The sequence below is a fragment of the Toxorhynchites rutilus genome, chromosome 1 (assembly GCF_029784135.1).
Source record: "Toxorhynchites rutilus septentrionalis strain SRP chromosome 1, ASM2978413v1, whole genome shotgun sequence".
NCBI classification, from domain to species: Eukaryota; Metazoa; Arthropoda; class Insecta; order Diptera; family Culicidae; genus Toxorhynchites; species Toxorhynchites rutilus.
Genome location: NC_073744.1, coordinates 79467003 through 79491105, shown reverse-complemented (window position 1 = coordinate 79491105; position 24103 = coordinate 79467003). Strand labels below are relative to the sequence as shown.

Sequence of the window (24103 nt, the reverse complement as noted above, 5' to 3'; positions counted from 1 at the left end):
GTCCTTTTGTAAATCCTAAATTATTTTAAATCCCAAAATATTTTTTTTCAATTAATTTTTTTTTTTCAAATTTTTCAAAATATTTTTTAATTAAAACCTAAATAATTTCCTACATTACATCCTACATACACTGGGTTTAGCAGTAAAAGATGTGCTTTCTTTATTTGTTCATAACTTGCGTAATGAAACGCGGCATACCTGAAAGTTTTATATGCGTTGCTCTCAAACGAACCTAGATTTCAAGATATCGTCGCTGGTAATTTCACCTCTATGACCAACTAGACCCGTTTTACCCTACCAGTTTTTTATGCGAATTTGTATGTTTATTTATAGAAAGTGATAGCATGTAAATTAAGTTTTATTTCTATTGATATTTCTATTCCAAATGAAATCGACAAATGGCAAAACATGAGTATTTTTTATTCGAATGAAAGTTTGTATTCCGTTTGGGTTGGAGGAAATATGAGTTTTCCACAGGATTTGAGAATTTTTTGACTCAATTGTAACTTTTGTAAAGGGCGTATCGATTATAGTAAGAGAAATCTTTGATAATTTATATCTCAAAAACTATGAGTCATACCGAAATAGTGTCTTAGAAAGAGTTATAGAGTATTGATGTCCAAAAGTGACAAAAATATACACTGAGAAAAAAATTTGTACTTTTTTATATACAAAAAAAAACTTTAATTGAACTATCTTAAATATATATTTTTATTTTTTTTTTAAATATTTTCATACAAAATAGAAGTAATGTAGAAAATGTTAACAATTTGCGGCTAAAAATGATTGTTAACATATAAAAATTCGAAGTTTCGAAAATTCATAAAAATATATTTTAGATATTGTAAATTAAAGTTTTTTTTGTAAATAAAAAAAAGAGTACTAATTACTCTCTCAGTGTATGATTTTTTCACGTTTTTACATCAATACTCTATAACACTAAGACACTATTTCAGTACGACTCATAGTTTTTGAGATAAAAATTATCAAAGATTTTTCTTACTAAAATCGATATGCTCTTTTCAAAAGTTACCCTTAAGTCAACGGTAATAATTCAGAACATGCCTTTCAATGTCGTCCGGGAGAGATACTCACCATTTTCGGGAACCCTTGAGAACGAATCAGTAAAACCCTCCCATAGTGTATCAGTTCTGGAATTTATCCCAGTAAATTAGGAAGCACTAAAGCTTCCGCACGATCTTGCCGTGCTCCAGCTGTTTCCGTTCGTCATATTCCCCCTGGTATCGAGCATTCCGTTTTCTTCCGCTCATTGCTGGGTAAAATAACTGGCTTTCTTTCACATCGTAAGTTCAAACAGTTTTGCAGATAGTTCTTAACATTTTTTTATTTATTTTCTCCCTCACTCTCTCGCGCTCAGTCATCTTTTTACTTCCTCACTTCACCTCAGAAAAGTTTAATTTTTTTTCGCTACGTTCACGTATATATTCCACTCTGTCGTGTTTCATCTACCTTCTTGCTCGCATCATCTCCCCCACATTTTCACTGACTTGTAAAATGAGTAAGGAGGGATGCTACCTACTCCTCTCCACGGGTCCGCGCCGTTCGCAATAGGTTCTTTCGTACGGATACGATTTACTTTTCCGTCTTCGGGACGTGTCTTAATACAGGTTTTCCTGTATTCATTTGGATAGAGAAAAACGACAGAGGAAAAGAACGGATGAAAAGGATTTTGGAACGCTTCCTTTGCTTGGTTTTCTTCTTTGCGACTGATTCACTAGTTTTGTTCGAGTTTCAAATGATAACAGTTCATCTTCGGGTTGTAAGAAATGGTTTTCATTCCGTTTCAGCTGCGAATCTGGGAATTAAATTTTTATCTTTTGTGACTGTGATGTATGTTAGATGCATTTAAATCAATAGGTTTATTGTTCTATGGTTTTTAGTTTCTTTTCGTGTTTTTCTTTTTGCTATGTTTGTATACAAGCACAAAAGGTTCATTTTCCTCTACTCATTTTCATTTGCGTGTTTACAAAATGATCTCGGCTCAAAACCCTATTGATTATTTGTATAGTTTTTGTTATTGTTTTGCTTGGGTTCCGTATCCTGCTGTTTTCGTTTTGCGTGTAATGAAAATGTTACAAACAGTGAAGATGTCAACGAAATTGGAAATGATGACAGCCGTTGCGCGAAATAACTAATCTAAAACTTCGATCCGCGAAGGGTTGTGTTTTAGTGTATTTTTCGTGTTCCTGTTTCGAGTGTCTCTTTTTTTTTTGTGGACTAACAATGTGTATTCTTTTTTGTTTTCTTTGAGAATGTGTCATTTTTACATTACTATTCATTGTAAAATTGATATGTATCTGTGTTTCGAATGCGTGTGTGTATGTTGTACGTCTTACTCGTCAATTAAAGTTGCTATATTCAAAATATGTTTATGCGATGTGACAACCGAAAACAAGAATGCGACTAAATTCTCCCTAAAAATACTTCCAAGACTTTCTTTACTCTAGTGCAACAATATACAGTATGCTTGATGCGGGCTCTCATAAAAACACTCCAACTCTGCGAACTGATCAGCCAAGAATTGTTCAATTCAAATTTGTAGTCACCTAAAATATACGTTTGTTTATAGAGCGCTTATATGCCTAGAGCGCTTCCTTTTCCATCATAATAGTCACTTCTAGTGGAAATCAGTATGTACAACATGCTTAAAATTAGATCTCTCCGATTCTCTAAATTTACTGGCTAAATATTTGGTTTTAGACTTTATTGCTAACACCATGTGAGTTGTGTTTCATCGGTCGTTTTATAGAACAGTTTCTCTTTTTTAATGTTTATTAGAGTTTTGTCAACGGTTCCATTCTGATCCATTCCAACAGTATCATCTATGTGTGTTTTGTTCTTATGATTATCATACATAGCAACTTACGTTACGTACGATGTTTTTTGCCACCTGAGCAACCCTCTGCTCGAGCCCATTTATTTTGCATTTTCATACAAACTATATTCAGATACATATTGTATATTACATTTGTTCATATTCACTAGTTTAAACACATTTTTTTTTGTTTCCAGGAAGACATATTTTTACGATTGTGATTTTATCATTTCATGATCGCATCTACACACTTAAGGAGTACGCGCACGCACTCACACATGTACACCCAAGCACGCATCCATTCTGCCACATTCATCCAATTCGAGTAGTTCGAGTAGTTTCTGTTTTATCGGAACCTTTGAACGATAGTCTTTTTTTTAATAGCTCTGTTTTGCAATAGCCAAAGTCTTATTTCAATTTTTTTTAAGCAATCATATTCCAAAAGCAACGAATTTCTGCTGCACAGTGCACTTTTTTGGGGTTTAACTTCAATATGCCGTGAAGTTCATTTGACGGCGAAAAATTAAAAAAACATGGACCGTCGTAGAGCAGATAGCGACGAGTGGGCCCGAATGACTTTTGATTTATGTTGATAGATAAACTGCTGGAACAAGCAAAAACTCACTTCCAATTGACTATAGTTTTCACGCCTTCTGTTCATCACAATAGATCAAACTAATGGTCCTAGTGATTCAATGCTTCTACAGAAGAAGAATAGTTGTGACAGGGCCAAATTTGAAGCCTTTTACTGTTTTTTTTTATCGTCCTTTTCGGAGAAGGAAACTGTTCGATTGAACACTTGCACGGATGGATGACAGGAAATCCTCGGACCTTCTCAGAGGCGAATGAACTGCAAAGTTTAAAGCCTCTTAAAAACAATGAACTGAACTGAACTCGGACCTTCCTCCTAAGGTACGGTACCAAGCTTCGGTTGAAGCTTCTTATCCAATAGTAACCTCTACTGAGGTACTCTCCAGGACACTGGCGCCATTCTCGTTGAGCAATTGGATCGGCTTCTGTAAACTCTTTCAAGGGTGTCTTAAGAAAGACAGATTTTCCTCGATCCACGCGTGAATTAGAAAAACCTTTTCACTTTCAATTTAAACTATTTATATATCTTCTGTGATGTTAACACTAGTAATATTCGTAAAACAATAGAAACTTCGCCCTGGACTGCTTCCTTTTATATCCGCGCTGTTGCGTCAGCTCGGTGCTTTGTAATGCCAATCAGCCAATCAGCGCCCGCCACGTCATGTGCAGAAAGAAAACATAATGAGCCTGTTGTTGTTGCTATGCCGGAAAGTGTGCATTGGGACAAAGGGTGACTAGATTGTTCGAGATGTTTTGTTAGTATGGGTGAGAGCTGTTTACCCGCGGTTACTCGAGGTTAGTAGATGGGATATGAGGTGGGAATGGTTGGAATGTAAATATTATTGGTTTTGATTTTCTACTTTGAGGATCAAACAGGCACGTTCAATTTTTCTTGGTAACAATTACTAGTAACCATTTCACCGGTTTTCAAAAGATCGTACAACCTCGTTAATCGCAGAAAACACACAACATTGTCCCTTTTCCGAAGCAATCTGGTCTTTAGATCGGATGGCCGAAGTCAAGAAATAATCTTTTGGGCTTGGTATTCTTGAAATGTATCCACCTTCCATCCTCGGTCACATATCGATGTAGTAATGAATTTCGTTTGTATCAGGAAAGAAAAATTTCATCGGTGCTCTTCCGGGTTTCTTGCCATATGTCGTTCGAATCATTTGAGACCGTTACAGGATTTTTCCGATAGTCCTCGATCTCCTATTTCTCTCCAATGTTGGGATAATTCTTTGTTATTGCCCTCCTTATATATCAGGCTTGTTCAAACTAAATTTCGGTGATCAAAATGACGTATTGACATAAGCGGGAACCAGCTTACTTGGGTTTTATGTTCATATCATATCATGATCTTCTGAACTTTAGAATGATTTGGAGGACCTATAAGATTTGAAGATTATATAAACTTAAATGCAGCGTAGCATATGAACTCTTACGGGAACTTATTTTGGCAAGATTTTGACGTAGGACTACCTTTCAATATAGGGGCCCATTTCAATATTTCGGTGTGAAAAAGTGTTCAGTTTTTGAACACTAATACCTCCTCAATTAATGAATGGATATTGGTTTCAAATACACACATTAATAGAAAATATCTTCAGTAATTGTTTTTATGCTACACATCACGGTTTTTCAGCTCATATAAAGTGTGTTAAAAGCGGTGGAAGCGTCGCGCTCGATTTGATAGAATATTGGAGTTTTTAAACGGTTTTATTTAGCTGTGACATATTTGTATGTTTATATGTAACATGTTTGTCTATGGCGCGCTGTACCACATTAATTGAAATTTGAAACAAACCTTTATCTCTGCAGTCATTATAAAACTGCGTATTTCATGATCTTGAAAATTGAAAAGTTCCATCAATATGGGTATCAAATGAAAGGGATTCACTAGTAGAACACACTTACTACTAGTTAATCTGTTTCATTTGATTTGATATGAAAAATGCAAATCCAAAATGGCCGCCACGACAAAATGGCGGATTACATATTTTCTCTAAACCTCATCAATATGAGTATCAAATGAAGGACATGACTAGTAGAACACAGTTATTCATGTGGAGTGCAAATCCCAATTATATCACGATATCAGACGGTAAATTCCTATTACGATATGCTTGCCATCAAGTATGTGTTCGTTGCCGGCTGAACAATAACCCCTGCAACATTTGCACGACAAATTTTGATTTTTTCGTATTTGAATCGAAACGTTTGAGTGTTTGCTGAGTGCTGAGGTTTTATTTTATCCTTTGATTTTGACGTAGGATTACGTCTTTCGTGAACATATTGGGGTACAAATTGAAAATCGAAAATCGAGCACATCGTGAAAATTGTCCAATATCAAACGCTTATTGCTCAGTCATTTCATGATGGATTAATGAAATTTTTGCGTCAATCGATTTCGGCACTCCATAACAATTTTTATACTGAAGAAAATAATATATATATCATGAAACTAACTATCGAATAATTGAAAAATTTCAACCCCTATCCTACCGGGAATACCCATTTCTGATTGGTCGAAATTGACGACACATGCGACGGGTCCCTAACAGAGACATCAAAACCAAGCTGCCTGGGGGAAATCGGCATTGCAGATACATGAAAATAGGAGGAACTTTTGTTCCTACCGAAATGTATTCCCTAACAGAGACTTCAAAATCAAGGTCCCCGGGGGAAATAGGCATTGGAAATATATGCAAGTCGGGGGCATTTTTATATTGCAAGTAAGGTGAGTGATACGATTAATTCTAGCAAATAAAATTTAAATTTGGAACTTTAATGTTGGTTAATCGTGAAAATTCATATCAATAACCCAAGTGTAAGTGTAAAATTGTATATGGTAGCAGTTGTGTTGAAAATGACTTGATATATGAAACGATTCATTCAATTTTCATAAATAAAAACCAAGGTGTGTTCCCGCTCGAGGACGGGTCGTTTGGTTTGAGCTGTTTGTTTTGCTGTGTTCTTTTTCACCCTAGGAAAGTTTATACGGCGAGAAAAATTGGAAAAGTGAAGAAATATTAGAAAAAGTGATTTCTCATATGCTCTACATATAGTATTAGGTGTTGTTGGTCCAATTAAAGTTCGCATTGGGTTGAATAAACACTCAGAAAGTAAAAATTATAAAAGAAAATTACCTTTTCCATTTCAAATATGTTTTCTCTATATTAAAGTAACATGTTTTTACTGATGAGAAAAATTGATAATTGTGTTTGGTATTGGTAATTATCTTATATTACATTGGTGAGTTTTTTTTTCTTTTTTTCATCCATACATAACACAGGAGGCATCTCGTCTAGGATCACAGAGGGCAGTTTTCATCATATCTCGTTCCACTTCGGTATCTTTTATCTGATACGCACCATCCATTGACCGTTTACCATCCTTCTGTCATCATCACTCGGTAAACACTGGTGGAATGAACAAACAATACCCAACAACCAAACAAAATGGCCCTTTTCAGGACCACCAAATCATTATCAAAGAGTTTAACGTAATTCTTCAAACATATCCAAAATTTATAGATAGCCAACGGAATCCTACGTCAATTATGCGGTCGTGTCTCGGACACAACCCTCCTGTGACTTTTTTTTTCTGTAATTTATATAATACATGAAAAGTTGGTCATTCTGGGATATGTGCTCCATGATATTCGGAAAATGGACACCCCTTGGTGTAGTCCTACGTCTCTTCGGTCATGTCTCCGACATTACCCACCCTTTTTTTTTTGCTATGAACATTACCAGTCGTTATTGAGATTGTTGTTCTATTGGTTCGAACCTCAGAATGTTTCGGAGAACCTACAACATCTGATATTTATATACATTCAAACACAGCATAGCATTCATTGTGCGCTATCCGTATTGAATTCAAGAGCGCAAGCGAGAGAAGAATAACACAGAGTTGAAAAAAAGGTCAATCCCACGTAAAAACACATTTGAAAAACAAAATTGATCGAGAGATAGGAAGGGTGAGTGAGGGATATTACTTATACATTGTGATATTATTATTTTCATTGAAAGATTGAAAGATTTTCTCCATTAAATATGATCCTCTATCACCTCCTGAAAGAATTAGGAATTTTTATATGAGAAAAGTATTTTATGACTTTAAGGGTCATAAAATGACCCTTAAAGTCATAAATTAAACATTTAATACTTCTTTTATACTCAAAAAACGAAAAATTAATGTATCAAAAACAAATAAAAATATTTTTTTTTGACTCGATTATATACAGTAAGAGAAATCGAAGACTGTATATAATCGAGTCCGCCTTTTATTGGGCGATTATTAAACGAAAGATGAAAAAGAGTGTCATAGTGATGGGGGATGTGGCAGAGAGGCACAGATAGTGGAATAAAATGGCCGGTCAGGTCCAAAAAAAAAACTGATCAGGTATTCGAAGAAAAGTTCATGATATACCCAACATTAGTTTTAGCACATGTTTTGACATCCTGATTTATAATTAATTTATAATTCAACAAGCTTAAAACAAAACAGCCTTTCATTCCTGCCGGCCTTGGTTCGATCCCTGTTTGGTATCGTTTGGCTTTTGTTCGGGCACAATTCCAAGCTGACGTTCAGTCTGAGCGAGAAGTCTGCTCCCATAACCAAAATTCAAAACTCTTGAAAAGGTGCTTTTATTTGTTCATTTTACCCTTCAGTACATTAAAATTTCTTTTTTATTCTTTTTCATTCTATCTTTGGATAACGCTAGTTGGTTTCTTGCGTCCCGATTCTAACTGAACGAAGCTTCATCACCCAAGTTGAGAAGAACAATGAGTGGATGACAGTATTCCAGTATCGACGAGGAAAGAAAACTTCAAAAGTGCGCTGGGGAAGCATAATTATTCCGAGTGGAATAAAAAAATTATCAACGAACAAATTAAACAAACTCTTAAAAAGTAGTCATTCTAATTCCGTTTTGGTCTTGTTCAAACCGCCACTATTCCCAGAGTCACAGAGCATCATACAGTTCTGATTTCATGGTATCGCACCGCTTCGTTAAAAAAAAAGAGTCAATGTTGTCCTCACTCTAAAGCTGTAGCACTATTCGAAATTTCGTTTGCAGTATGTTCTTTGATGTACGTAACGTGTCAACCCGTAAACCAGAAAAAGTTGACTTTTCTGTTGAAAATGCTTTCTCCGGTTTGATTTTCATTTCGATGTCATTTTATTACAAACACTGCCCTCTCTCTCGTTTTTTTCGAAAACGTGTTTGGATTTGATTTCGCCGGTGTGTTTGGACGAACTTTCCAAACGGTCTCATCTCGACTGTCCAGCAGCACACCGAGTGAAACGCAAATTAAGAACAAACAAAACCCGATGATGATTAACTTTCCATTGCTCCCGGGAGGAACATGGCGTCGGTGTGGTCGCCCGGTTTGGGGCGTGCGCTGTAAAATTGGGATGCGATGATGTTCGAAAATATCCGCCGGCTAAAAGGACACAACATAAATGAACGAAAATGTATCCCAAGATAGCAATTACGCCGTAAAACTCTGCCGCCGCCACCGCAGCTGGCGGTAATGTTGATATAGTCATCAACATGGTTCGATTGCAATAGCAGCACCTAGATTCTGAGGGTGACCTTTGACTTCTTTTCCGGAAAGGGGTCGTTTTTCATCGTCGCAAAGGTGCAACACATTCAAATGGAAATGATTCTGACAATTCCATTAGTATCCCCTATCTAGGGAATATGTTTTCCGGCAGTCGTGAAGTTAGGCATTGCGGTCAAAAACATCACATTGATTAAAATTTAAACTTGATTTGAGTGAAATAGGATTGAGATTAATCTGAGATACGGTAAGTTTGCTGAACCATCAAACAAGAGACAATCGTTTAAAGTCCTTGGGTTCACACACTGCGAGCATTCCGTCTATTTATATGCTAATAATTGTTAATCTTTTTTTCTTTCTTTGGACATCATTCGAATTATCTAGCGCGCTTCGACTTTGTACAAATGGTACAGAGTCGTTGTCGTAACAACTATTGAGTGTCCGTAAGCGTCCGAAGCGTAAATCCATCTCTATTTGCCACTATGTTACACGCGCATACACACCCACATCCATACTCGAAGTATCAATCGCAGTCCGGGAGGGTAGACTAACACAATTTTGATATCGCTGTCAACTAGAACTAACATACATCCCTTTTTCTCATTTCCAGTTCAGTCAATTTAGTTGTTTTATTTGCTGTTTCCAGATTGCCAATGAGTTCCAATTCGTGCGGAGTTTACTTTATTTCTCCGGTCGCATCTCGGAAGGATTATTTCTAGCTACTCACAACTAACAACGAACACAAATTAAATATTTATTGCTCTACAATATACATTCGGTTGTATTTGCGGTTTATTTGCTGCTAGAGCAGATCCGTTTTTTCTGTAATAGTCACTATTTTTTACATTTACATAACATTCCCACAACCGACCACTCACTCAATTTCTGCCGAACATTCTGACAGTTCGTTACCCCAATCCGACAGCTCCCATGTTCGGCTTAATTGGAAAATTACAAAAAATAACCTAGAAGTTATCTGCTTTATACAATCATCCCGCCGAACTGCTCGACTTGTGGTCAAGGTTTCGTTCTATATCTTTGTTTCACGGTTACACCGAAGTTGGATAGCCGTAGTTTAACAATAGCCTAACACGTTCTGGATAATGGTTAATATTTATACAAACCTCATGTACAACGACGAGTTCCTAGAGGATAGCTGGGGCCATACCCCGCTCGCGATGAAGCCGGAAGTGAAGCGTATTTAGTGATCAGCGTTACAACTGGACGATACCGATGATGTTGCATGTAGGTATGTGTGTGTATGTGTGGTTTGTCGACGACGATGACGACGATGGCGGTGACGGTGACGGGGGTGATCGTATCACTGTCGATGCTCTTAGCGTCACGTGACCGACCGACGGGTGGCATGCTGAGCTCGCCACCTCATGAAGGGAACGATCGTGGCGAACACTATCAGGGCGAGCAGGTGGCAATCGATGTTGCACAGGGCAAGACTTGGCCTGGCTCCGCTCACCTCCGGCCAGACCACCTGCACTTCGGCCATCTTGAAGATGCTCAGCAAACGGTGGGCGGACATCTCGACGTGTTGGGTGTTGATCTGGTGGCTGATGGTTTCGAGGATCTTTGTACAGTGGTCCTGGGAGAGGATGGTCATGGTATATTGAAAGATACCGTTGCTTCCGGCAGAACTAACACTTACCTTCTCTAACTTGAGTAACTCTATGTTCGAAAGCTTGGGATCGTGGGGTAGTCTTATCGATAAGATTATGTTTTCATCGGTGATGTTGAATAATGTTAATGTACAAGAGGTCTGTTGGAGAAAAAAAGCACAAATAAATGTCATTCGTCATTTGCGCGCAGATGAATAGACAATAATGTGAAGGGTCAATGAAAAAATGATTCTCTTCTAGTCAATGAACAGTCATTATCTTCTTCTTTACATCATATTAATCAAGACGATGTACCGTCGATGGGGGTGAGAATGGGTCAAAAAAGGTAGTTTTCGAACTTTTTGTTGAGAAACTATTGTAAGAGAGTAAAACGCAATTCTGATTACGTAGATATGTTCTCTAATTTTAGTGACTTTCAACACATTTGGCTGGTTCGTCACTTTGCTTCCATTTTTTTGGAAGAATGTCAGGAGTGAAAATTGAACTCGTGACCTTTAGCGTGAGAGGTATGGATGTTACCACTACGGCAGATCGCCTCCGCTTCACTGAACTGCGATTAACAGCGAACTTCGAGGGGGTGACAATGGGTCAAAGTAGTGAATATTACTTTCTATTAAGAATAATGTGTAGAAAGCAATTTCTCAATAATTTCAAGATAATTTGACAACATATAATTGTCTTGAATGATTATTTGAGTTACGAAAATATTGTCAATCCACCTAGAAGAGCGATGGAAATGCTTATATACAGCCACTCTATGCCAAACCGATATAGTGGTTCTCAGATTTTCGTCAAAAGAGGTAATTTTGTTCTTTATCACAAAACATTAGACCAGTATTTTTTTATTTTGTTATTAGGGTTCCATTTCCATTTTAGGGTGGTCCAAAAAATCATTTTTTTTCACTTTTTCCCAAAAAATTCCTTTTTTTGGAAAATTCATAATTTTTTAACTACTAGACCGATTCAGATGGTCGATATTAGGTCAATATTTTTGGAAAAATATTACGCTTTCAAAAAATTTGGATTTTGTTTTCGTAATTATTGATTGTATTTGTTTTATTATTGTTTTCATGTCTTTGGATTAGAAGGGCGCTATATTTTTTTATATTTTTTCTTGAAAATTGAGATTTTTTACATAACATATATCAAAATAAAAGATCTAATTTTTTCGTTTTCAACTTATGAATTTTCAAAGTTAACCGATGGTTCGAAAAAAAAAAACAATTTTTCTCCCTTTTTTCCTAGCTCATTGGCTTCAATTCTATTTGACGATTATCTAAATCGGTCCAGTAGTCTCAAAGTTATGAACTTTTGAAAAAGTCATTTTTGGAAGAAAATGCAAAAAAACCATTTTTCGGACCATCGATTAACTTTGAAAAATTATATCACATCTTTGATTTTTGGATATGTTATGCTTTCAAGAAAAAATATAAAAAAATATAACGCCCTCTAGTTCGAAGCCATGAAAACAGCACGTTGAAATTCGCAGTTAAACGTCTATACGGAATCGCCAGATTGACAGATTTTGCGCCAATTTTTCTTGGAGTCTTTCTCAGAGTTCATTTAAACCTCGAACAAATTTAAATCTTTAATTGAGCGTAATACAGGTCGGACTCGATTATCCGGAGACCCGATTATCCGGAATTTTAGACTCGATTATCCGAAGTATTTTATTTTTGATTTTCGGAAATTTTGAATAATTTGTATAATAATTCTATATTGAATAGCTAATGTGGGTATCAAACGAAAGGGCTTGACTAGTAGAACACAGTTATTTATGGAAAATGCAAATCCAAGATGGTGGCCACTACAAAATGTCGGATTGCATATTTTCTCAGAGCTCCATCAATATGGTTATCAAATGAAAAGACTAGACTTGTACTGCCGTAATTTCGCAAAGTGACGCAAGCGCCAGATGGAAGAATTTTCAGTACGAGACTTTTTGTAAAATTGCATGTATAATCAGCATACGTGTACATTACGAAAATCTGATTCGTACAAAATGTGTACTGTTGATGCAAAAACATTGCCATCAGCTTGATTTTTGAAAAAAAGCAGTTTTATTTAAGCTATGCTACCAACGCCAGTTTATTGTGGAAACAGCAAATTTTAATCGCTGTTTCCACAATCTATTGGCGTTCATCCATCAAAGTGTGCAAGAATCTGTTTTCAATTATTTTCTCCAAAATGCCGCCGTTGAGTGGAGCATGAGAAATCTTCAGGGAGAAAAGTTCTACATATTTTTCGACTTTGTAGTATGCGTCGAGCCGGCTAACGTAGTTGAGAACCCGATTGTAACAATTATGGACAATAGCAATTTTTCTCCAATCCAAAATGCAAATGAAAACATTGAAAACATAAGATAATGTCGCCTAAAATCATTCGATGTAAAGCTGATACAGTTTATGCGAGGGTGTTTTGAATGTTGTTACATGATGCGTTTAGATGGAGTATTTAGAAGAGTGCAGCTGTTTACCAAATCCGACATTTAGCCTTCAATCAACACTCATATTCAATCCATCCGAAAGAAAAATTGAAAGCACATGACTCTCATTATATTAAACGTCCATTACGGAAGATGTGGAATTTGCCGTCCCTTCTCATTCATCCTGCACTATCAGAACTGATAAAAAAATCACTTCGCATCACAATCAAATTACATCACATCATAGGGGAAATGGCGCTTACGCCACATTACAGAGGAAATGGCGCTTGCGCCAATCCGTTTTCCAGCTTTTACGGGGTAATTTTTTCACATTTCTGTAAAAATTAGCAGTGGTTTGAAAGGATTTGGTATTCTTTATCAATCTATCACAAAAAAAAATTAAATGTCAATTTTGGCGCTTGCGTCACTTTGCGAGATTACGGCAGAGTAGAACACAGTTATTTATGAAAAATACCAAAAATGCATCAAAAGAAATTCTCGACTAGTAGAGCATAGCAGATAAAGAAAAATCTAATTTCAAGATGGCCGCAGTTCCCAAACAACTAATTACTTTTTGAATGGTTTCATTCAGCTTGACCCGTTTCTATGTATGTTTAAATGTTTGTTGGGTTGTCCCACATTAATAGAAAATTGACCCCGTTCCTGTTGAAAGATTGATCTGAAATTTGGAACATACGTTTAATTCTACTGTCATTATAAAACTGCGTATTCCATGATCTTGAAAAATTCAATTTGGCCGCCGCAAAAAAATGGCTGAATGTCTTGATTTGGAGAATACATTACACTATGAACAACATAATTTCTTAAAGGTCGCTGCCACAAAATGGTCGACTATGTACAGTGGGGTAAAAATCGTGATTTTTGAAGATTTTGCTTGAATTTTCACCAGGAATTGTTTACATCGATATTGCAGCCAAATTAAGAAAGATAGAAGTTGTGCGTCAAAGAACAAATTGTGGAGCGGTTAAAGAACTTCATTTTAATTGATAGAAACAATCTAGTTTAATATAAATTTTTAGCATAAAATTAATAATAACACATTAAAAATTAGAAACTTTTAAGTGTTTCACTTCCAAAATGATATTAAAATTCACTAATTTAGTTGTTCCACTACTATATCCTGTACTAAATTTTCTCATCTTTCAAATGAAAGCATCAGAATTATCATCTGTAGCGTACTTTTTAATGTAGAGCCAGTTTGAAGCAACAGAGTCCGAAAAAAAAGTTCTGTTACTCTGTCATTGTTGAAATTCGAACATATGCGTAGGAGGATTTTTTTTTCGTCAAATATGATCGTCTATCATCTCCTGAGAGAATCTGAATAAATTATTTTTTTTCATGTGAGAAGTGTTTTCTGACTTTAAGGGGATGAATCAAAAATCAAATTCCTCTTTTATTTTCAAAAAACGAAAAATATACACAAAAAAACAAATAAAGAAAAAAATGTTTTGACTCGATTATCCGGAGTGAAAAAAAATCGATACTCCGGATAATCGTGTCCGACCTGTAATACTTTTTGGTATATTTTTGCAATATAAGTCTAGACTGTTCTAAAAAATAGCGAATCTTTTTTGTGTTTTATTATAGTTTTTTGCTCAAAGCCAGAAACTTCTACAAAAATGTGTTACTTTTAACGATGTCATAACGATATAACCGTTCATTCAAATACAAACACTTTTGATTCGTTTGTAACGGGTAATTTATTGAAAAGCTCTCTGTTATTGAACAAAAAGGATTTTTGTACAAAAAAAATATTAGGCTGTCAAAAAAGTCCTGCAGTATTTTTTTTGAATTTTCATTTGTTCATAAAATTAGTTACAATCATCTGTTTTAAGTCAAATACGCGCCGTTTTGTTCGATGACTTGTTCCCAACGAGATGCCAACTTCATAATACCCGTGTTATAGAAGCTCGCTTCCTTATTGGCAAAAAACTCGGATAGCCAATTTTCACAGGCCTGTTTTGTGGCTAACTTCTGACTACCTAGCTCGTTCGCCATGGACAAAAACAGGTGGTAGTCACTTGGTGCAAGGTCCGGACTATACGGCGGATGCAAAAGAACCTCCCATCCGAGCTCCCGGAGCTTCTGGCGCGTCACCAAAGAAGTGTGTGGCCTGGCGTTGTCCTGATGGAAGACAATGCGGCCTCTGTTTATCAAAGATGGCCTCTTCTTCATGAGTGCTACCTTCAAGCGGTCCAGTTGTTGGCAGTACAGGTCCGAATTGAGCGTTTGGCCATAGGGAAGCAGCTCATAATAGATTATTCCTTGACAATCCCACCAAACACACAGCAGAACCTTCCTGGCCGTTAATTAGGGCTTGGCCACCGTCTGAGCCGCTTCAGCGGGCTTCGACCACGACCGTTTGCGCTTCACGTTGTCGTAAGTGACCCACTTTTCATCGCCAGTCACCATCCGCCTAGAAACGGGTCGATTTTGTTGCGATTCAGCAGCGATTCACATGCGTCGATACGGTCAAAGATGTTTTTTTGCGTCAACGTGTGTGGCACCCATACATCGATTCTTTGTGAATCCAAGCTTCTTCAAATGGTTAATAACGGTTTGATGACTTATCCCCAGCTCTTGGCCGATGCTACGGCTGCTACTATGCCGGTCTTTCTCGGCTAATTCAGCGATTTTGTTGCAATTTTCGACGACAGGCCTTCCGGAGCGTGGCGCATCTTCGACGACCTCTACACCAGAACGAAAACGTTGAAACCATCGTTGTGCGGTGGAAATGGAAACTGTATCGGGTCCATAAACTGCACAAATTTTATTGGCAGCTTGAGATGCATTTTTGCCTTTGTCATAGTAGTACTGTAAAATATGTCGGATTTTCCCTTTATTTTGCTCCATATTTGCGACACTATAACTCACGAACGACTTAACCAAACAAAACACTGTCAAGGACTATATTATAGCGCGCAAAAATACCTTTCCAACAAGCTATAGTATGACTCGATACAATGAATACAACTAGAACTACGCGCTTACAACGACACCTCGCGGAAATACCGCAGGACTTTTTTGACAGCCTATTATATTTTTTTTCACATGTACTTGTGGAATGATTGATGAGCATTTTTGGAATTGGAAGCATTTTCATATATGTCATCACCAGCGATAAACTACTGTAGCGGCGAAGAACAATTTTTATACAACACTGCGTATCTGTCGCGCGCTAATCGCTCGCCGATTAATCATATAATCTACTTTGTTAAAGGGTTTAAATGTACTATCCGTTTCTGTACAAAGGGGCACAGTTCAACAGTCAAGTAGCGAATGTGTGGAGGAAATCGCAGCTGACTATGACCCGTTGCGATAAGTTGCAAACGGGTGAATCTTACGTTGCAATATTTCGCATCTTAACGAGATGTGGAAATGTAAATGCAAATGCTTCCTTTTTTACAAAATTTCGTCAGTTTAAACCATTTACGGACTAGTGAATTGTAATTTATAGCGTACCAAACAAATCCTAGAGATATTTCAATTCGATTGACAAATGGTTCCGACGATGATCCACTGCGTTATCCGCTGAGCTGACAGAGCTGTACCAGATTCGCAAGAAGAACTCGATATAGCGGTGCATCACTCGAATGAAACTGCATCACTGCATTAAATGAAGCACAATCCATACACTCTGTCCAACTTCTATAAGACCAGGGGATGATCTTGCTGATTTGTGTCATTGTAAACTTCATCTTCTTCTTTTGAATTATAGAGACTTGAAACTATGGGAGTTCATTCGTCTCTATAAATCATTGCACAATGCATAATGGTCCATTGGTAACAACATTGTCGAAGACCAAAAAACAGTTTTTTTCATGATGAACCTAACGTAACTTAGAAAAGCAGCGCAATATCGGTTATTTCAAGAGATAGAAAAAAAATTTTTCTACAAAGATGTCTCAAATAACTGGGATCACAGCTATGTCGAGCTATATTTACCTCTATCTATAAAGATAAGAAAGTTAGATTTTTTATTATATCGACAATTTTGGTCACCCTATTTTTGTAACACAAAAATGAGCGCTCATATGTAACAACTTTGTCGAAGACAGTTTTTGTCTGGAGAATAACTGTCGAGCTCTAAATGCTAATTTCCACTCAAATACATTTCCATACAATACATCTCTATTTATTTACTGGTGTATTGGTCTTAGTGACTACCATACACTGCATGATTTTCATATGTGTGTGTGGTAGCACTGAGCATTTGTTTACGTTTTCGTATTTTTAAGTGTCAAGTTTGTAAAAGACCTGTTACATTTCCCGTTGTTTTAGTTGCTTTGATCTATAAATCTGGGAAATGCCGAAGGGAAAAGTGCCCACAGAGAGAGAAGAAAGACAAATCGATGCATTTTACTAAGAAAATGTTTGTATCAGAGAAATTACTCGTCGGATTGGACGATCCCATCAAGTAGGGCTCAATTATTTAGCGAATCCTCAAGAATACGGTAAAAAGAAGAGAACTCCACGTAAATCGAAGCTCTCCGACCGGGATAAACGAGAAACAGCTAGAACAGCTTCGAATATCTCAAAATCGTTATGCAAATAAAGATGGAAGACGTCTGAGTTTTGCCAAAGCTCACATGAATCGACAGTGGGGCATTGTATGTTATGGCAAAGAATGTTTCCAAAAGAAGACATTTTGCGACATACCATAACGAAAAGTTCTTCAATGTATAGGTTATCTCCAGTGACGAAAAAAAAAAATTTGGATGGGTACTGTCGTGATTTACAGAAGAAAGAACAGTATATATCAACCATGAACATTGGTGGAGGCTCGTGCATGGTTTGAGCGGGATTCTGTGCAACCGGAAAGCTCCAGATAGCTTTCACATAATTCAAAATGAATAGCAACGATTACATAGATGCTTTGGAATCCTCTCAACTACCATTTTTACGAGGATATCAACACAAAAAATTCATATTCCACCAAAACAATGCTACTATCCATACCAGCAAGGAAACTAAGCAATGGATTAAGGACCAAAGACTTATTTTTTAGGACTGGCCGTCTCGCTCTTCAGACTTGAATCCTGTTGAAAATCTTAGGGTGATCCTTGTACGCAGAATCTACACTGAGGGAAAACGGTACAACACGATTGAAGAGCTCAAGGTCGCAATTTCGAAAACATGGATAAATATCAAGAAATCCGTTCAGCAGAATTTGGTAAATAGTTATCCAACACGAATTTTCCAGGTTATTAGCCGAAATTAGTAAATCATGTAAATCAATGTAAATCAACCGATCGTTTTAAATTTTTCATTGATATTACTTATGAATTTTGAAATGATCTTATAGTAACTGGACAGCTGTTGAAATTCTAACTGTTTGTGTTGCAACGAAATAGAAACAGGGTGGTCTTATAGAAGTTGAACAGAGTGTATACTAGGGTGGCAATGGATGTATGGAGAAAATTCATCATCGAATTTCAAAAACCGTCCATGTACAATTTGTTCATAGGCCTAAGAAATGACCTGTGCAAAGTTTCAGCTCAATCGGAAATGATTTAGGGGCGCCTCAAAGCACTCAAAAATTTTAATTTTTTTGGACAAACAGCCAAAAGGTCAATTTTCGGCCAAATTTTTTTCGAGATAACACCAGATCTCGACCCCAGAGACCAGAGGCACCCCTAAATCATGTCCGATTGATCTGAAATTTTGCACAGCTCATTTTTTCTGGGCCAATAAACAAAAAACCATTTTCGCTGTCACCCTAGTATATGCATACTTAGTACAGAAACTGCATTGATTATAAGGAAACACATTGTGATACATGGCCAGCTTGTGTTTTATGTCCGTGAAGGCAACAATGAATCATGAATCGAATATCTTCACCTGCTGCTATGAATTTACCAAAACCATCCGCCATATTCAAAGCCACCACAAAACTTAAATAATAAATGCTAAAAATCCGATGTATTCAAAAAAAATCCATAGTGATAAGAAACCGAATTGAATAAAATAATTTCGCACTACGCCAACAATGCGATCTTTCATTCATGAAATCGTAACTCAAAATCCAGATGTCTGATTAAAATATGATGTTTGACAAAGTTGTTGAAAAACTATTCAGGAACTGTTGCACTGTTGGAAAATCTTACTCTACAATTGAGTTTAATATTAAAACAAATTAATTTATTTCAACTACAAGAACAGGTCACTGATGGTTTATTGAACCCTACAGCTCTCGCTACTGATGTAGTCGTAGATTTGCGGAGCGAAGGGTTCGGATTCCGGTCTAGAAATCTTTAGACATGTCCACAATACACCAATCGGCATCGTTCGGCCTTAGCTGCCCGGTAGAGCCCAATGAGCAGGGTTGCCAATAAATTTTTTCAAAAAACTGGAAGATTGCTATTAAAAAAAAACTAGAAAAAAACAGGTAAAATCGTTAAGAAGTTCGAAGTGATTTATCCAAAATGATTTTTTTTACCTATTCTAATGCTTGAGAAAAGGGGGTCTCCGTAGCCACATTGGTTGCGCGTTCGCTTAGTAAGCGGTCGATCGTGAGTTCAAAACTCAGGGCCCTCATTGACCATCTTTGTGTTGTTACAGAATAGCTACGTCCACGCAACAATCATCAGCGATGGAGATCGATCCACGGTCGAAATAAGATCGATTCATCCATACAACTGCTCTGTTCAGCCATACACATCGGGCTACTCTTCTATAAATAACTCAACAATGATCAAACAACTGTCTCCGCTGTCCGGTGGTCCAACTGGATAATGGAATAACAGAAAGAATACCCTTACGCCTAAATGGCTACTGTGTGAATGTACCATATGTTATGGTATAGAAGGAATACTGGCGAATGGCAACTGTGTAATGTGCTAATTATAGATATGATAACCATGTGACATGTACACGATTAAAATTCGGCTCTGTTACAGCTAAAATGCTAATGAGCCTTAAATAAATAAATGGGATAAAAAAAAATGCTTGAGAAATAGAATTTTCTTCGAAGCTTCGTGGAGTATTCATATGTAGTTCATAAAAAAAACCATTCGAGCAGATCAAAATTACGTTTTCCACCACTCGAACATTACTGTGAAACAATATTTGAGGATATTTTCTTCTTGAATCTCTAGAAATTATGGTTTTATTTAGATAAAACATCTCGTATTCATTGCCCGACAATGTAATCAATTTTGGTGCAGGAGGTTCACACGATTTTTGTAGATCACTCCATCAAATCTAACTTCAATCCTCTGTTATTTTCCTTCTAAATAGAATTTTGGCATTTCTGTAGTGTTTCTTGTGGCCATCTTCGCTGCTATCTCTTCCGCACTCACTAAAAATGTGGAATAAAAAACCTTCGCCTGCCAATGGCGGATCTCTATGGTAGCATGTCCGAAAGGCCAGAGCAGAGGGTCCGAAGCCCCCAAGGGTTGAATTGATCTAACGAAAAATGTCATAAAACAAAATTGGTCAAGGAATAGGACGGATAATATTTATGCGTTGTGAATTTATTTTACATAAAATTAGTAAAACTGAAGCACGCATATAAAAACAGGATAAAACTGGACAACATTTAAAAATCTGGAAGATTTTAGGGTTTAACTGTTTGACTGAGTCGAGGAAAATAAACTGGATTCTTCCAGTGGAACATTGGCAACGCTACCAATGAGTGTGGACGCGCCACCCGGCCTTGCCGACGTCGACCCGAATCATGCCGAACCCAACCCTAAACAGGTCGATCCGAATCGGAGCAAGTAGAACCGAAACAAAACGAATACAGTTCAATTTATGAAGCGAAAATGATAACGGATTGTCAGGTGGAATGAATACTTATTTTTAAACAGAAAATGTTGAATGAAAATAAACTTTTTCTTATAAAATACGTAATCTAAATATGCAATAGAGTAACGTGTTTTTGCAAATGATGAGAAAATTATGAACCAAAATGGTGCCTGATAATGATGTAGTAGAAAAAAAAATCAGGAAATTTTTATAAAAAATATTAAGTAGATAATCAAATATCATGGAGTATACATTTTCATTCAAATTGCAATAATTTAAATCTGCCTTCAGGCCTACTAATTATTAAAAATAGACATTAATTTGTCTCACATGGAAAGCATCCGATGGAACATCTACCACATTATGCATATGGACATCATGAAGACCTGAATGTTACGAACCGAACATGCCGTCAGGAACAGGCCGATCGGCAACATTCGGCCTAATGTGGACGCGCCTTCATCCAGCACTTATGTTTTTCGTATTAAAATGATGGTTTACGTAGTTTTTTTTCTAGCTAACTCATAAGCAAGACGGTTCTCAAAATCAAACAGGTGATGGACAAATTCCTGCTCTTTGTCCGAAGTAAATACGAGAGTTCTGATCCCAGCTTGGGTGAACATCCACGGTAGTTGTGCCAATGACCGTTGAACAAAGGTTGCCAGGCTGCCAGGCTGTGTTGTTGACATGCCCTGTTCATCGTTGGTTCTGGCTGTTTCATCAGTCCACCTCTGCCGTTTTGTAAATCAAATATAAACAACGGACGCATTTTCCTGTCAGTGAAACACAAACCAGATGTAGGGGAGCCGCGGGTAAGACGGACAGTGAGGGTATAATGGACAGGTGGTTGATTTGTATAGTTGCATTATGAATTTCAAATTTCTGTTGATGGGAAACCCTTCTACATGCTATTCTATAATATTTAAACCATCCTATGACAATGAATACTGATCAATAGTGGAATAGAGAAACAAAAACCGAAAATCGAACAGGATTCCGCGTGTGGATGTAACTTTTGCGGCTTCGATATTAAGCATTTTGAGTGGTTTAATTGCAATATTGAATTCGCTGATGGTTATATTTCGGTTTGTGAGTTGACAGAGAAGCGATATTAGGTATGTACGGAAAAGTAAATTCATTCGTAAGTGGTAAATTTAAATTATTGAAATAATTGCACTGGGGGGTGAAATGGACAGTCACATCCATAATCACATCCAATGCATGATGGAAAGTGGAGGGAAGAATATTGAACTTTTTTTTGCTTTCTCTTTTTGTTCTATTTCAGTTACTGGACGCACAAACACTGAGAGAGAGTGAAATTATTCCTCTCGCGAGCGATAAACCTCTACGCTTCGTATATTATGAACCTATCCATCCCCCCACTACATGTCCATTATAGCCGTACCGATAAAAATGTTGTTCTTTTCGGCTTGTTTTAATTTCAGTAAAAAAACATTAAAAAACACATTTTTATAAAACATTTGGCTAGTTATTTCGAAAACCAGTATATTGAACTGTAAGAAATTGCTTTGAAAACATAAGTTTCCAAAGATACAATTGAAGTTTTCCTTAACATGTCCGTCTTACCCCCATCTCCCCTATATGTAACCGAGGAAGGACACGAAATTTCAAAATAAAGTTCCAAGCATTGATAAGCAACAAAATCACCTACCTTCTTACAAAATACACTGAATGATGATCTAAGATAAATTAGGCTCACAAAAGTCTCGAATTTTCCAAAATTTTCCGTCTTAAACACTCAAATTCCACTAGCGAGATTTGACATGAACTCCTGTTTGATGACCGGTTCTGTTTTGTTATTGGTTTTGACAGCAAAGCGATTTCTGCAACTGTATGGTGGTTCGAAACGTAAAAAATGACAAGTGTGAACATGAGATATCGGGAAATTTGATTTCCAAGTTTCAAAAAAATCAGAGAGAGTCGGATCAGCGGCCGGTTGAATTGGCATGGGATTGCTCTGTATATATTTTTCTTGCATTCATTGTACTGCACTGAACGATTTAACATTACAAAAATCAATATTTTACTTTCATCATAACTGTCATGAGGAGAAATTGTTCGAAGTTAAGCATGTCGTTCCACATTGAAGCAGTAATTTATGCTACAGAATACTGGTTTCAAATTCAATAACTGTGAAAAATAATTCCTGTGAATGAGAAATGCCACTAAATCTTATCATCCACGATGGGTCTAGGAACGTATATGTCTTTCTGTTCGGTCATTCTAGTTATTCCAACCGTAATACTGAGGAAAAACTAATTCATATCACCCACCTCATTGTTGATGTGCTGCACAACATATTGCTGCAGTGCCCGGACAGCGTCCTGAACTCCGAGATTAGTGTGCGGTCTTAACAGTGCTTCATCGGTAGAACTATAACCTAGTAACAGAAAAATGCCACCTGTACGTGCGAGAGAAATAGAAAGATAGGGACAAATATCAGTATATTCTACCCATTTAGCAAAGCGAATTTCCTTACCCGGTAGCGAATATTCCCCCGGTGGTGGTCTCATGCAGATGAATCTTCCCGAGTAGCAGAGGCAGCGTCCTCGGAAGGCCTGATAGGCGGGTGCCGCGTGACTGTAATACGCTAGGGAAGTCCTACAAGGCGCCAGCGGAACGCACAGGGCATGACACGATAGGGCCAACGACTCTCCGCCGCCGCAGGCACACAGCTCACTACACTCGGCGTCGTCCAGCATATATAGCTGCGTGATGATTTGGATGCTCTTGTTAAATTTGTTGAAGTTATAGGAAAAAAAAACATTCAATCTTACCCGGCGACTCTTGCCTTCCGCTATCAGCTGATCTGACTGATGGGAGCGCTGAACCACACAGTACCCTGTGGAAAGTATGAAATTAGTGGTGAACTCCCCCGAAAAACTTATGCGTCTACTCACGAATCGGAACCGGCGTTGTTGTTGGCTCCGTGGTAGTTGTGGTGGTTGTCGTCGGCGGAGGAGGTTCAATGTCCACAACCTCCGTCGTTATGATCTGTAGAATTTGTTCATCCGGACGCTGGTAATTTTTGATGACTTCGAAGGGTGGCAGATCGTCGTGGTCTTCTTCTGGTGGCGGGGGTGGGTCCAAGTCAGTGCGCGAGATTAGTTCGTTACCCTTCTGTACTAGAGTTTCTGATCGGGTATCCGGTGTTTCGATGTGATTTGTTTCCGGGGGTAGCATCTCGGTCGGCTTGGGGCGGTACTGGTGGGAATTAAAGAGATGAGGTTAAGGGCTCAGAAGTTGCAAGAATATACTT

General features: G+C 37.3%; 1 protein-coding gene across 9 annotated transcripts in view; it reads right to left on the bottom strand.

Annotated features, from left to right (window-relative positions):
- Window positions 1-1334: 1334 nt before the first annotated feature.
- Window positions 1335-24103, bottom strand: part of LOC129761802 (uncharacterized) — a 652040-nt gene continuing 629271 nt past the window's right edge. For 8 of the 9 annotated variants that reach the window (XM_055759580.1, XM_055759575.1, XM_055759574.1 and 5 more), the window contains 6 exons: window positions 23745-24048; window positions 23622-23686; window positions 23324-23552; window positions 23118-23245; window positions 10658-10768; window positions 1335-10594 (listed from right to left, as the gene is read on the bottom strand). In XM_055759580.1, coding sequence (XP_055615555.1) covers window positions 10340-10594; window positions 10658-10768; window positions 23118-23245; window positions 23324-23552; window positions 23622-23686; window positions 23745-24048 — 1092 coding nt within the window. In that variant the 3' untranslated portion in view covers window positions 1335-10339. The remainder of the gene's footprint in view (window positions 10595-10657; window positions 10769-23117; window positions 23246-23323; window positions 23553-23621; window positions 23687-23744; window positions 24049-24103) is intronic. The other variant, XR_008740473.1, reaches the window with a different exon arrangement.